This window comes from Panthera uncia, chromosome A2, assembly GCF_023721935.1.
Source record: "Panthera uncia isolate 11264 chromosome A2, Puncia_PCG_1.0, whole genome shotgun sequence".
NCBI lineage: Eukaryota > Metazoa > Chordata > Mammalia > Carnivora > Felidae > Panthera > Panthera uncia.
In genome coordinates, this window is record NC_064816.1 from 48,412,268 (window position 1) to 48,429,011 (window position 16,744).

General features: G+C 51.5%; 1 protein-coding gene across 1 annotated transcript; it reads left to right on the forward strand.

Moving 5' to 3' along the window:
* Window positions 1-3,745: 3,745 nt before the first annotated feature.
* CAV3 (caveolin 3) lies at window positions 3,746-16,466 on the forward strand. The gene is made up of 2 exons (XM_049640906.1): window positions 3,746-4,064; window positions 15,583-16,466. Exons 1-2 carry the CDS (start codon window positions 3,951-3,953, stop codon window positions 15,922-15,924), a joined length of 456 nt encoding a protein of 151 aa, XP_049496863.1. The 5' UTR covers window positions 3,746-3,950; the 3' UTR covers window positions 15,925-16,466.
* Window positions 16,467-16,744: the final 278 nt, after the last annotated feature.

Below are 16,744 nucleotides of genomic sequence, written 5' to 3' on the forward strand. Positions count from 1 at the left end.
TTCTACTCATCCTAGCCTTATCTCTCTCAGAGACATCTGCAGACATGATCAATCTTGCCGGATAATGTAGCCTTAAATCTAATAGTTATTTGAGTCTTCAGATTGTAGTGCTATGACTCTCCTGGTGCGTCTGTCTATATCATCTTTCCCATTACTTCCCCTTTTCTTATTCCACAGATTTATGAGTTCCTGCACATCCCATTTGCAAAGATTTTTTTTTCCCTCTCTCCCTTAGCAAGGCAAACAACAACCCTTTAAAATAAGAACGCGGCGTCCTCCATAAAACCCCAGACACCAAATGGGCTTCAGAAAATCACTCTCTCTGCTTTACTGGGCTCTCATGTCAGGAGCATCGCCCCAGGGTTGACTTGAAAGCTTCATCTTTCAGTCTGTTCTCTGTAACATCTTCTCTGTGGGTACAAGGGCCCACTGGTGCCCTGTGAGGTTTGTCTCTGTGTGTGAGGTACAGAGTCTCGGCGTGAGGAACACGGCCGGCTTCACCATCCAAATTGGACAGGTGAGGACACTAGGCACAGAGAAGGTAAAAAGCCCACCCGAGGTCACAAAAGTGGCTAGTGATGGGGCAAAAAAGACCTCATGACTGACAGTTCCTGAGTTAAACGCTCTTTCGTTGCCACGACATTGCCTTTGGAAACAGGATCGTCATAAATGAAATGAGAGACAGCTCTCTTTCTGCCTCTGGCTTCTAGCTCTCCCCACCCTGCTTCTCGAAATCCAATCATCCTTCTGGTCCCGCTGAAGTGCCACCGCCTTCAAAAAGTGCACCCTGGTCACCTCAGGCCACAGCATTTCCTTCCTCGGACACCCAAAATGGGCATTAGTTGCCCCACATCCTTGGTTCCTCAGCATTGATTGCCATCTCCAGGCAGCAACCCTTCCAACGTGACAAACAGGACCACTACACCCTCGGTGAGGGGCAGCATACAGAGAGCCTCAACAAACGGCCGCTGCTGTTACTACCAGTGTCACTCTTTGTTCCAGTTCCCATAACTGTGAAACCAGCTACCCTCAAATTGAGTTCGTGGACTCTGTGGCTTCGGTATTGGGACAGGACACAGAACAGTTTGTTGCACGACGTCTGGGCTTCAGCCGGAAGGCACAGAGGTTCAGGGCTGACGTGAAGCCCAGGGCCTGGAGTCATCCAAAGCCTCAGGCACTCTCCCCTCGGACAGGCCGATGCTGGCTGACAGCCTGGGGCCCTGGACCCTTCGCATGTGGTCTCTCCCCTTCGGCGAGTCAGGGCTTCCTGAAAGCGAGCAGCTGAGTTCCAAGGGTGGGAATCCTGAGAGGAGAGAGCCAGCAAGCTGTCTCTGTCCTATGGCCTGGCCCAAAAGCCACGTAACATCAGTTCTGCTGTGCTCTGGGAGTCGTAATCATCTAACCCCCTGCCAGGATTAAACAGGAAGAACGCAGACCACTGTGGTGGAAGGAGAGTGTCCTACCAGAAGAGCAGAGATGTGGCCATCTCTGAAAAATGCAAACGTCCATGATCTGTTACCACTGCTTCCACTTTAGGATGAGCCTCTTCCTGATGGCTCCGTCCCTTGTGAAATGCCATTGCCTCAATTGCCCTAGCTTTTCACCGGGCATCTGGCCCCGCAGTGGACAAAACTCAAACTCAGGCTGAGCTCCCTGGCATATGGCAACACTTTCTTTGTCCCAACTCTTTACAGGAGAAGGTACATACTCCCACGAGCTGCGGGCCCAGGCAGGGGGATGAAGGAGAAAACAAACAGGTAATTCCTAAGAGAGTTAGTAATAGAATTTTCTAGTTGCCTGCCATTTACCCCTAGTGACCACTGTGGAGGCTACCAACGTGCTCTGCCCATAAATCTGCATTTCCCAGCCTCCTCTGCTGAGAGGGATGGACGGTGAGAAATAAACAAAAGCTGTCAAGGGGGCTTCCGGGAAAGCTTTCGAATGGAGCCGTCTCAGCTGGCCGATGCCTTTTCCTGGTGCACCTCCCCACGTTTTCTTCTTCCATATGCTAGCTGGAAAAACGACAGCCACCTTGTGCCCAGGAGGTGGCTGTAAGAATAGCAGGACAGAAAGAGGGAGGTCTGGGAGCCTGATGCCACAATGGGGCTACCACAGTAGTTCTGTACTATGTGACAGGGAGAAAAGCCCCCACCTGGCACCAGCCACTAATATCTTGCATTTTATTAGCGATAGCCGAGCACAGTTACTTACAGAGCCCGGCTTTTACGCCGTGGTCACCTTGACTGTCTTCCTGCCTCAGACTCACTCAGCTCTGATCACCAGTGATCTTCCTCGCACATCATTCCGAAAAAGACTGCCTGCCGTGCCGAGGTCTTCAATGGCTTAGCTTTTTATTGTTTATTTATTTATTTTGAGAGAGAAAGAGAGTGCCTACGAACAGGGGTGGGGTGGGGGGGCAGAGAGAGAGAGAGAGAGAGAGTCCCAAGCAGGCTCCATGCTATCAGCACAGAGCCTGATGAGGGCTTCCATCCCACAAACCATGAGATCATGACCTGAGCTGAAATCAGGAGTCAGACACTTAACCGACTGAGCCACCCAGGGGCCCCAAATCCATACTCTTTAGTATGACATTTGGGTCCTTCCCACACAGGCCCGAGCTGAGCCTCATCACCTGCCCTGCCCCTGCCAGACAACCCAGGCCCCAGCCACTGCACACGGCTCAGCATCCTAGTTCACACTGGTCCTCTGAAACTTATGGTCTTTCCACCCAAGAGGTTCTAGATAGTGAACTCCTGCTTACCCTTTAACAAACCCCAAAGGCACCTCCTTTAGGAAGCCTTCCCTGATTCCCTCAAAGTAAGCTATTGCCTCCTGTGGACCTCAAAGGCAAGTCCTTTGTAAAATATCTCTGATCCGTAGCACTTGCCACACCCTATTATAATTACTTATTTTTGAATCATACTGTCCTCCTAGACTGTGAGCTCCTCAAGGCAGGAACAGAGCCTGATTGCTCTGTTTATCCCCAGCTGTTGGCAAATCCTGAATGAATGAGTGGGCAGATGGATGAACGGATGCACAGCCCCTGGAAGCTGGGGACTCCGACTCTTCACCCTTCAGGCTGTAGAGGCCTTGAGTGACGGCTGAGTTGGAGGAGGACCCAGGAAAAGTGAGCAGGCACCTAAGACAGGTGCATCCCGCTGACACCCATGCAATGTCTGGGGCCTGTGGACACCCTGGAAGCTGTCACCGGGGGGGCAGGACAAAGGGCAGCATGAATGTGGACCTCCTATCCCCTCCATGTGGTACCAAGAGGGCATGGGAGTGTGCGCTGTCCCATCAACGGTCTGCTTCCCTGGAAAACTCCACAAGTGGGAAAAAGTTAGCCCTGCTCCAGGCCACCAAACAGCAAGTCCAGGTACTAACTACCCCAGTGAGAATCCCTACCAGACAGTAATTCCGTTCCCGAAGCCCTTTCCCACACAGGAGCTCATCTCCTCCTCTCTGAGAGGGTAGGCATTCCACGGGTGGGAACCTGGTGGACCAGAGAGGAGAGGCGTGCCCAAGCTCACAGTCAGCAAGAGGCGGAGCTGAGGACCAACCCAACCCCCCTCCCAGAGAAGCCCAAATGCTGATGGCAGCCGTGCGAATTCCAGGACCCACTCCAACCGCCGAGCTGCCCCATGGCCCACAGATGCCAGAGCCTCTGCTCTCTCGGGTGAGGCCCTGCGCCCTCGGCAGTCCCTGTAGGGAGTGCTGGGCCTTCCAGCAGAGCTCCAGTCTTAATTTTAGCTTGGAGGCCTGCCACGGAGGCTTTAGTGAGAGGCAGGCTGAAGTTATGTGGGACAGCTGTCAGCTGGCATGCTGGGTGGGGCCTGTTGAGCCGGCAGGGGCACAAGTCTGGGGACACCAAACCGTGTCCCTGCCCCAAGTCTTTTCAGCCCCGCTGGCCACACGGCTCAGACCTCCTCCTGCGGTCCCCCAGCTCCGCGATGATGGCCGAAGAACACACAGACCTGGAGGCCCAGATTGTCAAGGACATCCACTGCAAGGAGATCGACCTGGTGAACCGAGACCCCAAGAACATTAACGAGGACATAGTGAAGGTAGGATCGGCGGGCCTGCCTGGGCACCACCGCCAGGAGGGTGTCTGCAGAATGTTTGGACGGGGGACGGGGGACGGGGGACGGGGGAGGGCTCTGCTCCACACACAGCCGGCTTCCCCGACAAGAGGCCCTGTTCCTCTGTCTTCTCCAAATCCTCCCTCAAAAGCCAGCATGTACACCCCCCAAGGAACATTTAGCATAAACAAGAGCAGGACCTCAGCCGCACAAACGTGACGCAGGTGTTGCCCAGGGTGGGGAGGCAAGTCACAGACCAGAGTGCCTCCCTACTCCTCTGAGCTTCTTCCCATTAGTGCCTGGCCCTTGTCCCAGGATGGAGACCAGCGGGTGGCCGACTTGGGCTCTTTCTCACGCCAGGGGTCATGTCTGCGGTCTCCATGGTGGGCGTGGGGTTAATCCCCAAAAGGTGGCTTCCAGCAGGGCTGGCAGCCACTTGTGGGGGCACTCATCTCCCCAGAGTACTACCCCATGTCCACAGCCCATGGTGTGGGGGCCGTGCCCAGTGCTCATGCCAGGTCCTGCAGCCAGGCCAGGGCAGAGGCCTCTCAGACACACCCAGGCCCCTGAAAGGGACCACTCAGAGGGCAGTTACCAGGCCTTCGGGGAGTCTCCCCAACAGCCACTGCCTGAGTCAGCCCCTTTCCTCATCTGGATGCCCCCAGCAGCCTGACCGCCTCCGGGCCCACACCCTCTGTCTAACCTCCAGTCGGTAGCCACGGGGATCTTCCTACAGCAGAATTCCTGGAAGAAGGGTGGCCAACCACTGGCATCAGAGTCACTGGAAGGGCTTTTAAAAGGGCAGGTGCCTGGGGCCTCCAGGGTCCAACTAAATGCATCAGAATCACAGATCAGCCCTGTCCAATAGAAATGTAATGCAACCCATCATACAATCACCAGATGTCATTTTACATTTACATTTTACATTTTTCTAGTAGCCGTGATTTTTATTTTTTCAAAAAAAATTTTTTTAACATTTATTTATTTTGAGAGAGAGAGAAACAGACAGACAGAGCACAAGCAGGGGAGGGGCAGAAAGAGAGAAACACAGAATCCAAAGCAGACCTCAGGCTCCGAGCTGTCAGCACAGAGCCAGACAGGGCTCGAACCCACAAACTTGTGAGATTGTGACCTGAGCCGAAGTCAGATGCTTAAATGACTGAGCCACCCCGGCGCCATGATTTTAAAGAAGGAGAAAAAACAAGCAGATGAAATTAATTTTCATGATATTTTTCTATTTAACCTAATATTTCCAAAATAGTATCATTTCAACATGTAATTGATATAAAAAACAATTATCACGTACTATTATACAGTCTTTGTTCATCTTTGAAATCCACCATGTATCCTTCCCTTACATTGCATATCAGTTCAGATTCCAAATTTATCAGAAATCCTTGTCCTGTATTTAGATCTCATAAACTGCGCGGCTGAAATCAATTCAACACACCCAAATTGTTCCAAAGATTTTAAAAAGTTTTCCAATCTCAGAATTAAGTATCACTTCTCACGTTTGAACTAAAATGAAACAAGATTTAGAACTCTTGTGTTGCCCTGGTCATAGGTCAAGTGCTCAAAACTCGTGACCGCTGCATTAGACAGCGTGGCTCTGGGCTTGCTCTGAAACACAGCCCCTGCGTTATCTTCTTTTGGAGGAATACCTCCCATGCTGGATAAAGTCTAACTTCTCGGCCATGGCTTTCAAGCCCCAACTCAATCCGGCCGCAACCTTCCAGCCCTCAAGCCAGGAGCTGGCCATACCAACCAGAACATATTCCTGTGTCTGTACCAGGAGCAACCCCCACCCCCTTCTTCCCTGGGGTGAATGCACTGCTCAGCTTTGAAGACCCAGCTCAAAGGTCACCTCCTCCAGGAAGACTGCCTCAGCTCCCCCAGGCAGTCAGTAACTCCCTCCTCCATGCCCCCGCTTCCCTCAAGGCACTTCTCCGTAATAGCTCATCTTATGCTGTGACTGTGTTTATCTGTATCATTAGTGGCAGAAATAGGGTAATTATGGCACAGTGAGAAGAGCTACAAGGGGGAAATTACTATACGCATGTAAAACAGTATTCATCATGGTTTGTGCAGTGCAGCCTGGAGGACATAGTCCCGAACTCGGCTTTAACAGACCTGCTTTCAAATTTACTCTCTTCTACCTCAAAGCAGTGACCCTGGGCAAGTCACCTAGGTTTTCAGAACCTGAGTTTTCCTCTGTAAAATGAGCATAATATCATTTACTCCACCGGGTAAAGGACTCTCAGAGCAGCCCTGTGCAATAAAAGTATAATGTGAGGAGTAATGAAAATAAAGGATTTGAAAGTGCCTAACACAGTAACTGGCGTGCAGCAAGGGTGTGACAAGTGTGAGCGGAGTTGGAGCCTGGAAGAGTTTGCAGGACAGGACAGCGAAGCCATGGGCCAGCTTTTACAACCAGGTTCCCCCCTGGCGGTCCCTAGGCGGCTGCTGGGGTGGAGAAGAGAACCCCAAGGGAGAACGTGGCTTCTGAAAGAGACCCACAACAGGTGACAAGTGTAGAGAGGCTCTCAGGCCCTACTGAGCCTGGAGTGAACGGGCTCCAGGCTCCAGGCCCAGGTTATAATCTCAGTGAGGGATGGGGGCAGCCATACAGACACGGCTGTTTACACAACCCTCCCCTGGGGCTGAGACCTGTCTCTCCTGAACCCCAGAAAACAGCCCTCAAAGGCTAAGCTTTTAAAAGGCCCTGCAAATAATCTTGTCGAGGGGAGATTATTATTTGGTATATTTATTGGACGCTCCCTGGCTTGGGGAGTTATTCTGTTTTTAATAACTGAGAAATGAAAAAGTTTTGAAATTCAGGATGAGGATCATAAAACGGAGTTGGATAAATAGCACAAACAGGTTGAAGTAGACTTCAGGTTTGTGTATGGTCTGTGAAAAAAGAAAGAAAAGGAAGAAGGGAGACAGGAGAGCTGGCCAGGAATTGGCGGGGGGGGGGGGGGGGGGGGGGGGGGTGGCCTGGCCAGTCTGTCTGAACAGGAGCCTGGGGCATCTCGGCTTCTTTGACCAAGTGGGGAAAAAGACAAGAAGGAGGGAGGAGGAAGGAAAAGGAAGTGAGGAGGCAAGAGAGACGGAGAGAAAGAGAAACAAGGCAGACGCTGAGATGAAGGCTCAGGAGGGGCCTGTCAGGGTGGTCATGAGGACTAATAGGCTCCTCATGGCCTAGGATGGGAGACACAGTAAGATCCTAGAATAAGACTGAGCTACAGAGACCCAAGTTCTAGTCCCAGGCCTGACACTAGCTCGCTGTGTGACTCCAGGGAAATCCCTTTCCCTCTCTGGCCTGAATCTTGGTGTAGACACACACTGGGTGGAGAAGAGAAAGACCTGTCCTCTCTGCAAACAGCTGCTGAGGTTTCATACAGGATGCAGAGCAGGAGATAGACCCATGGTGATGTGGATTGGACCCCCAGCAGATGGGAGGCGCTCCGTTTGACTTTATCCAGAGTCAAAACTTCCCCAAACTTCCCCGAGTAAGGCCTGGTACTGCCCTTGAACCTGGGCTGGAAAATGAGTGCCAGATGCAGAGGGAGAGCCTTGTCCAGCCTAACAGACTTGAACTGTGGTCCCCAAGGTTCAGGGCTAGGTCTCGGGCAAAGGCTCATGGGGATTAGAGCTAAGGACCTGTGATGAGCACATGCAGTTCCCTCTGCCCCGCCCTCCACGTCACCGCCACTCACAGAGTACGCTTCCACGAATCTTTACTGAGCACCTGCTATGCACCAGGTCCTGTGCTCAGAGGAGTTGGGGATGAGCCAGACAGACCCACAGCGCATAAACCCCCCATGCCAGGCTGAGGGGGGTGTTAACGTACAGCAACAGTCCCCAGGGTTCTCCACTGTTCCCTTTAGACCCATGTTGTAAACCTCCAGCCCTCTTTCCATGCATTCCTGCAGGACCTCAGTCCCAGCACAAAGGCCTCTGAGTTATTTCTGAGAGGGCTCAGGGCCGTCTCCCTAACGCGCACTGAGGCACTCACACCCTTAGGCAGGAAGGAATGCTTGAGCCCAAAGCATCACACAGCCTCTTCAGCCTCAGTCTTCAACTGCTCTCCCCTCGGCCACTCAAGGTCAAACAAGGGGACAGACCTGACCCCAGCCCATCCTACTTGTTCCCACTCCACCTGCAACCTACATCTGCCGCTAAACACCCTTCTCCCTTGGAAAAACACACAAACCACACCCTGTGCCTATCAGCTCAGGCTAACAAACAACCAGAAGACCCAGTAGCCACCAGCTCTGTGAACCGTGCTCCCATTTGGGGCCCATCTGGACATTCTGCTGCAGAAAGATGAAACTGACCTGGTACTTTCTCTGGAGAAGACTCCAACCCAACAGAGAGGATGAGACTAAAATCATGAGAATATCTGGGAGAAGGTGCTAAACACCATAAATAAGTGCCCGATGAAGTGTCATGGGGTTTAGGGAGGAAGATTTTACTCTCGTCTGGGAAAATCAGGAGCCACCTTCACGGGGAGGTGGTAGCCCAGGTGCATGTACAAATGGGAAAAAAATTAAAATGTGCAAAGGGAAAATAAGGCTTTTGAAGAAAAGGGAACAAAATAAGCAAAAGCCACAACATCAACAAGGATGTGGGTGGACAAGGATGTTGGGTGTGAAAGAAGAAAGAAAAGGAAGAAGGGAGACAGGAGAGCTGGCCAGTCCTTCCTTATTAGTCTTACCCTCTGTCAAGTACCTCTAGAAAGGGCTACACTGCACGAACTCACACTGAAGTATTTACAATTTAGTGTTATGGGGACTGCTAGGTAGTAACTAATCTAGTTTTTCAAAATGGCATCCTCTTTCTTGGGGACCTGGTTAAAATGCACATTTCTGGGCTCTGCCATCAGAAATTTCTATTCAGCATGGCTGGTGAATGTTTTGCACTTTCAAGTACAAACAGGTCTCTCTTGTCCCGTAGAAAATAAACCTGGAATTCAGCTTTCCTTAGAGACGCACTGTATAAGTTATCTATCGCTGTGTAACAAATCATCCCAAAACTCAGTGGTATAAAGCCACAACCAAGTGATGGTCTCCCACAGTTCGCTGGATTGACTAGACTCAGCTGGGCAGTTCCACTGCTCTCACTGGTGGCCTCTCAGGCAGCGGCAGCCACTGAGGACCTCTGCTGAGCTGGAACACCCAAGACGGCTCACTCCTATGTTTGGTGCCTTGGTGGGGACGGATGGAAGGCAGGGCTAAGCTGGGATGCTGGGCTGGCCGGGTCTCTCCCTCATGTGGCATCTCCCCCAGATTCTAGAGCAAGGTAAAGTAATGGACTTCTAACTCCACCAGTCTCTACATCAGGGCATAAAAGTAGACTTTTAATTTGGCAGCTCGAGGCTCCCCAAGGAAGAAACTTCCAGGCCTTTGTAAGGCTTAGTTCCAGACCTGGCACATCGACCCTTCTACTGCGTTCTGGTGATTAAAGCAAGTCATGGGGCAAGCCCACATTCAGTGTGGGATGAGAAGAGGCAAGGGCACAAACCCTCAGGGCCATGACTAACTGGGGGTCATCTTTGGAGACTGGTTAACCACCCACCAAAGGTGGACAGAACACTAAATATAAGATACATGGCCAGAAACCAACACCTACAAGGGCCAAATTGGGAGCAGTGTACTGGTTATCCCAGACTGTACACAATTCTATTGTTATTACCACTTACAACCCGAGAAGCAAAACTTTGCCATTTTTCAGCTGTTTTACAGCTAACACCTCCTTTTAGCTTCCTACTGTATACGCCAATGCTTCTCAAATTATCCGGCTGAAGGGCCAGTTTTTATCATTATAATCTCAATCTGTGGTACACCAATACTTTTATAAAATTCAACAAAAATGTATGACCACGGAGGTGAAATGAAACGGGCATCTCCAGTGTAAGCCCCAATTTTTATTATCTTTAGACTTAACAGACCTAAAATTACTAGCTCAAATTTCTGTGACTGTTTTTAAATGTTTACTCTCAACTTCTATACATACCTTGTTGAGAAGAGGGTCACTGGCCATGGACCGCCCTTTAGGCAGCAAGGCAATGGGCAGGAAAAGGAAGACCCAGCAAAACTAAGCCTCCCCCTTGGGTGTTCGGACTCCAAATCTAACTCTGAGTCACTAGGAATCTTGGCCCAATCCTCCTGGTGTAGAGTTAAAAAAAAACAAAAACAAAAACAAAAACCGGAGGCCCAGAGAGGGAAAGTACCATGCCCAAAGCCATACAGTAACTCAGTGGTCAAGTGGAGACTGGAACCAGATGTCTATCCCCCTGCCTAGAGCCATTTCCCCGCCCAAAGATACTCTGTCTGAATTGTCCAGGGCCAGGGCACCTGGGTAGCTCAGTCGGTTGAGCATCCGACTTTGGCTCAGGTCATGATCTTGGGGTCAGTGAGTTCCAGCCCCGTGTCGGGCTCTGTGCTGACAGCTCAGAGCCTGGAGCCTGTTTCGGATTCTGTGTTTCCCTCTTTCTCTCTCCTCCCCCACTCTGTCTCTCTCTTCTCAAAAATAAATAAATGTTGCATTGTCCAGGGCCCCGGATGCCCAAGGACTGAGTCATACAGGAATCTGGGGAGGTATTTTTGACAGGGGGTGGCTGCTGGCCTTCCCCGAATCCTCCGGCAATGCCTGGACCTGCTGTCTTGCACCTTCCCCGCCCTCTTGAGAGACAGCGGGGGCCACGTTGGCTGGTTCCGATTAATCAACTGGCCCTCTTGCTGTTCCAAAAATAAATACGCCAGAGAAGGGGACACCAACTGAACGAGCAGCTACATTCACCCTTCCCACCCTTTGCCCTTCCCTCCAGCTGCACACCAAGCCCTGAGGCTCTTTTGATGGATCCAGCCCACACCCAACCACCTTCCCAGAAAAAGCCATCTCCTCTCCGCTTTAGAAAGGAATTAAGAAATGAAGTCACTGTGTGCTTCTGATACACTGGCATGACTGCCTAGCCCTGCCTGAGCCGGGTCTTATAAATACCTCCCCAAAGTAGGCGCTGTGGACAAAGCTGGCCCAGTGCTCAAACAGCTGGGCCTGACAGCACAGCCCATCCCTCTGAGAGCACATTTTCTGATTCCCAGAAAACGGAGCAGTCGCCTCATGCTCAGTGCCCAAAGGCGTCATGGGCAATAATTCAAATGTCAGCATCAATGTCTTCTGCAAAGTAATAATAATTAAACGACGCAACAGAGAGGTCCCTGGGAGTAAGATTACTACCGTAAACAGCAAATGAGGGAAAAGAGGCAGAAGTATGCGTGCACATGCACACACACACACACACACACACACACATTTATGACTAGGTAGGCTGGAGAGTTACTGTACTTAGGATCCGGGGTGTCAACAGATTTTCTGAGATATATTTGCATAGGTACTTCAGAACAATTGAACAAATAATTACCTTCACTGAGCACCTACCATGTGCTAGGGATTGGACTGAGAGTTGCCCAAGAGGTGGTATGCCTAGCACAAAGTGGGTGCTGAATAAGTATGTGTTGGGATGGGGGACAGGCATGGGTGTCTGTGAATGGATGGGGAGATCCATGGATCAATGGATGGATGGATGGATTGATGGGAGATAGGTAGGTGACTAGATGGTAGGGAACAAATGGATGGATAGGTGATAAATTATTTCTATTCCTCATAACAAGATTGTAAGACATAGCAAATGCATTTTTGCAGTTGAGGGAGTGAAGCTCAAAGAGGTAAGTCATCTACCAAAGTCACTCATCAGAGTGGCACCTGCCCTGGGGTGCAAAGCCACCTTTGGGGCTCGAACATCCTCCCGAAGCGAGCACTCCGTAACAACCAACATGAGCTAACAGTTATGAACCAGGTATTCTGTGCCAGGAAGTTTTCTGAGTATTTAGATGTCTTATTCAATCCTCCGACAAACTTTATGAGATGAATCCAGGAAACTGAGGCACAGAAAAGCTCAGACACTTGCTGAAGGTGACAGAGCCAGTTAGTAGCAGACCTAGACTCCAGCCTCAGCAGCGTGACTTTAGACAGGGTTCTTTTCCACTCTTCAGCCTCTTAGAGGCCAGACACAAATACTCAAAGGTGTTGAAAGGCGGGATACGCTGGAGTAGACCAACAAGACAGGCTGGGCTACAGAGGAGCAGGGTGGGTGGCTGGCTTTAAATAAGGGGCTGGGAGCTCTGCCATGGGGCAGGTCTCTCTGGTCGACAAGGACCAGACCTCAGATGCTCCACAGTAAGAATCCACCTTGGGGTCTGGCCCCAGCTGGGGCAGCATGCAGAGCTTAGATTAGAATCAGGACACCTGATTCAGTCTGAGCCCTGCTCCCTCCCACCTCTGGGCTGTGTGGCTCCCCGTGAGGTGAGGAGGCAGGCCTGGGAAATCCGTGAGTCAGGGGTACACCATCCTAAGGAACAGCCACAAGAAGGGCAGGGGAGGCCACAGGCACTGAGTGGGAAAGGGAAGGAAGGAGGAAGTGCCTGCTGGGACAAAGGCAGGGAGGCACGTCTCCACCCTAATGTCTCCTTCTGATGGCAAAGGTCCTGGGGCTGCACTATGCTCCAGAAGCCAGCCAGGGTGCTAAGAGGCATCAGGCTGAGGCATGGCCATGATGGAGGAGGGGCAGGCTACAGAGGTCAGAACTCCTCAATCCAGGATCCAGGCCCCAGGGATCTAACTGCACCTCAGTAATCATTATGGGTGTCCCCAGGTCAGGGCTGGAATGGTTCTCCCAGACCTATCCTCCCCATCTTCTCAGATTTGAAAGCTCTCTGGGGCACCTGGGTGGCTCAGTCAGTTGAGCGTCTGACTTTGGCTCAGGTCATGATCTCATGGTTTGTGGGCTCAGGCCCCACATTGGACTCTGTGTTGACAGCTCAGAGCCTGGAGCCTACTTTGGATTCTGTGTCTCTGCTTCTCTCTGCCCTTCCCCTGCTTATGCTCTGTTTCTGTCTCTCAAAAAAAAAAAAAAAAAGAATAAAAAAAATTTTTTGTTAAAAGATTTGAAAGCTCTCCCAAGAAACAGCAACTCTGAATCTTTGCTCCCATATAAGCCAGATGTAGAAGATGTCAGCCCTTTCCATCCACTGTCTAAAGCCATAAGATGTTCCCCAACCAACTTGGGCCTTCTTTTCCACATATCCAGCACACCACTTTTCCATCTCTGCCTCCAAATCCCACAGTCCACCAAAGTCCCAGACAGCCACCACCTCCTGGAAGCTCTCCAGGAATAAGTGCGATCTTTCTGAGAAGATGAGGACCATATTTGTATTCTTCCCTCCAGCTCTGCCCTTTCACCCAGGGGGCCATAAATGACCTCTGCTGAAACCCCAGAAGAGAAAGCTGGAGGCTGAGATTTAGGGAGGTGGGGGTGGGGGGCGTCCTGGAAGGCCCTACTGACTCCCTGAGTCAGCTTTCCGCATCACCTGTAGCCCGAAATGTCAGCACATCCACTCTGTTCTCCATAAACATACCATCCCCTGGGTGGGGCCTCATCCTCCGATGTCTCCAGAGGGATCCGGGGATCTGAGGCATGGCACAGGAACTCAGAATCTAGTCACGTGAGAAAAACAGGACCCACCATTGTACGTGCAACATGGGTATGTCCAACCCCTCCCCCAAAAAGTTACCCTGGAAAGGAAAGTACTAAAGCAATGACATCGTTAGTACTAGGGAAATACAAATTGGAGTTGCTTTTGTTTTCTTTCTGCTGTTGCCTGAATTTTCTGCAATGTGGCTATGTAATTTTATAACGAAAAGTACTTTGAACCTCATGCCTAGATGAGAGGACCCCCTTCCTCCAGCAAAAGCAGGGAAAGGGTTGACCCTGGAAGACTGATGTTGGAGCTCTGCCCTCACCAGCCCCCACATGTGTCCCCTCCACCATTAGTCTGATTAGTTTGAGCATTCATTCAACCAACTTTTATTAAAGTAGCCCAGGAACATGGAAGATGGCTCATTTTACAGACACGACAGTTAAGGCTTAGTGACGCTAAAGGACATCACATGTGAGAAAGAAGCTATGATAGTCTTCAATGCATAGCAGGGACTCAAGAAAGGTTAGTTAAATGACTTGGCTGAAAGTACAATGTTTTTTCCCTCAGGTTTACTGATTATTTTTTCCCACTTCCCAAATGGGGCCTCAGTCACCATTTCAGTGGAATGTGTGAACCAGATTCTCTGAGCGCGCATGCTCCTCCCAGCTGCCAGACTTAGGAAAGTCTGAGGTTGCCACAGGACTAGAGTGAGGGAAGCACCTGTCTGCTGCACAAGGTGTTTCAGGCCTGCTCGACCACACTCAGTTGCAGACACCTTTGCTAGCCAGGACAACATGGCCCTCACTTTGCCACATGCCACATCCTAAAATAGCTCTCAGACCCGTTTGCCTCTCTCTGGCCCCCCACCATCACCCCAAAACAGCCTGTCATCAGGTCTCACCTGGAATATTGTCACAGTTCCCTGCTGGACCCCACCTACATCCTCTCTCCCAACCACCACTAGCCCAACAAGCTGCTCAAAATTCAGATCAGAGAACAGAGAAAGGACTGATGGTTGCCAGAGGCAGGGGTAGGTGGCGAGTGAAGGGGGTCCAGAAGAACAAACCTCCACTTATAAAATAAGTAAGTCAGGGGATGTATGGTGACTGTACCTAACAATACTGTGCTGCACATACAAAAGGTGCTGAGTAGATCTTAAAAGTTCTCGTCACACACACAAATTTGTACCCATGTATGGTGACAGATGTTAACTACGCTTACTGTGGTGATCATTTCCCAATACATCAAAATACTGAATCATTATGTTGAAACTAATATTACGTATCAATTATACTTCAATTAAAAAAAATCAACTCAGATCTGGCTAAGCCAGTCCCTGTGCAAAAAAAGCCTTCAGAGACTGTTCATCACAGAGTGACTGTCCCTCCAGGCCTCTCCAGCCCCACTCTGGCCACTCTGGGCTTGCCCTCAGCCTTACGGAAGCACCTGCATCACCCTGAGGGCACACACTGTCTATCTGGTTAGGTCCCAGCCCCACCCAACATGCTGTTCCAGCCCATGCCCCTACCTCCACCTGGCTACCTTCAAGTATTGGCCTGGCTGGATGTGTCCTCTTTACCCCCAGGATGACGAGGACTGTCCAACTCTGTAGGATCATAAAATATCAGAATTTGAGAACCACACCTCTAGGTCTGCACCTGCATTACTGATGGCTTTAAGCAAGTCACTTAATTCCCCAAGGGCCTGCGTATCCACCTGTGAAATGAGGGGGCTGGACCAGCCCCCGTGTCTCACCGCTCTAGGGAAGCATCGGCAGCACCCGGGGGCTCGCTGGAAATGCAGTCTCAGGCCCTGCCCCGGCTGTGCGGGTCAGAAGGCCCAGTGGTGGGGCCCAGCCATCAGGTGCGACAAGCCCTCCAGAGGGTCCTGAGGCTGGCACCCCAAAGCCCGAGGAGTGGGTGGACGCTGTGACCCGAGGATTGCCCCTCCCGCCCCTGCAGGTGGATTTTGAAGACGTGATCGCAGAGCCTGTGGGCACCTACAGCTTCGACGGAGTGTGGAAGGTGAGCTACACCACCTTCACTGTCTCCAAGTACTGGTGCTACCGCCTGCTGTCCACGCTGCTGGGAGTCCCGCTGGCCCTGCTCTGGGGCTTCCTGTTCGCCTGCATCTCCTTCTGCCACATCTGGGCGGTGGTGCCGTGCATCAAGAGCTACCTGATCGAGATCCAGTGCATCAGCCACATCTACTCCCTCTGCATCCGTACCTTCTGCAACCCGCTCTTTGCCGCCCTGGGCCAGATCTGCAGCAACATCAAGGTGATGCTGCGGAAGGAAGTGTGAGGCCAGGTGGGGCGGTAGGGGTGGCCGGGCAGCAGGGGGAGTCAGGGGAGGCTGGCCCCACCGTACTTCTCCATGGGCCTGCCGGCGAGCTCTTTCTCTTTAGGGACTGCTATTCCCCCCCCACCTCCCACCCCAAGATGGGAGTACACCGTGTAGGGAAGCCAGAAAGAAAAGACAGCCCCGCCACAGAAGCACAGTGGCCCTTTGCTCTGCCCCCCACCCCCGCCCCGCCTCGATGCCCCTGTGACCGGGCACAAGGAAAGGTAATTTGCTAAGAGGCAGCTACTGTGCAAGTCTTTGCATTCACTCGGACTGTAACAGCATAAACCAGCACTCCGTTCCCACCCGGAGTCAACCTGTTGATGCACGCCGCCCAGGGAGGCTACCGGTGACTCTTGGCATTAGGAGGGTGGCTCCAATAAAGGGTTTAGGCTGCATTTTGGGAATGCTGTGTTTTTGTGTGTTCGCAAGGTAGGTGTGTGTCCTGATGAGCTCCAAAAATACAGTTCACTGCCCCGAAGAACAAGCGGGGCAAGTTGGTTGGTCCTTCTCTCTGTGAAATTGAAGAGCCAGAACAGAACTTGGTTTCTCTTGGGCTTCTTGTTGTCTGGGTATCCTTTCCCCTGTCTTTCTTAGGAGATTATATTCCCACCGAGGTCTGATGCCCTGGGCCAGCCAGCGGTCACCAACAGAAGAAAATGGCCCTTGGGCTGGAAGGGGCAGGAGACCCTCCCTGGGCACCACTGAGGGCAGGACTTGGGTTCAGAACCCTCTGAACCTCCCCTTTGGCTCACCAGACACCGAGCCCCTGGCATTGCTG

Excerpts from the sequence above, each read along its gene's own strand:
- CAV3 (XM_049640906.1), top strand. The coding sequence starts at position 3,951 with ATGATGGCCGAAGAACACACAGACCTGGAGGCCCAGATTGTCAAGGAC. Across the intron at positions 4,065-15,582 it reads TTAACGAGGACATAGTGAAG|GTGGATTTTGAAGACGTGAT; the intron begins GTAGGATCGGCG and ends CCGCCCCTGCAG.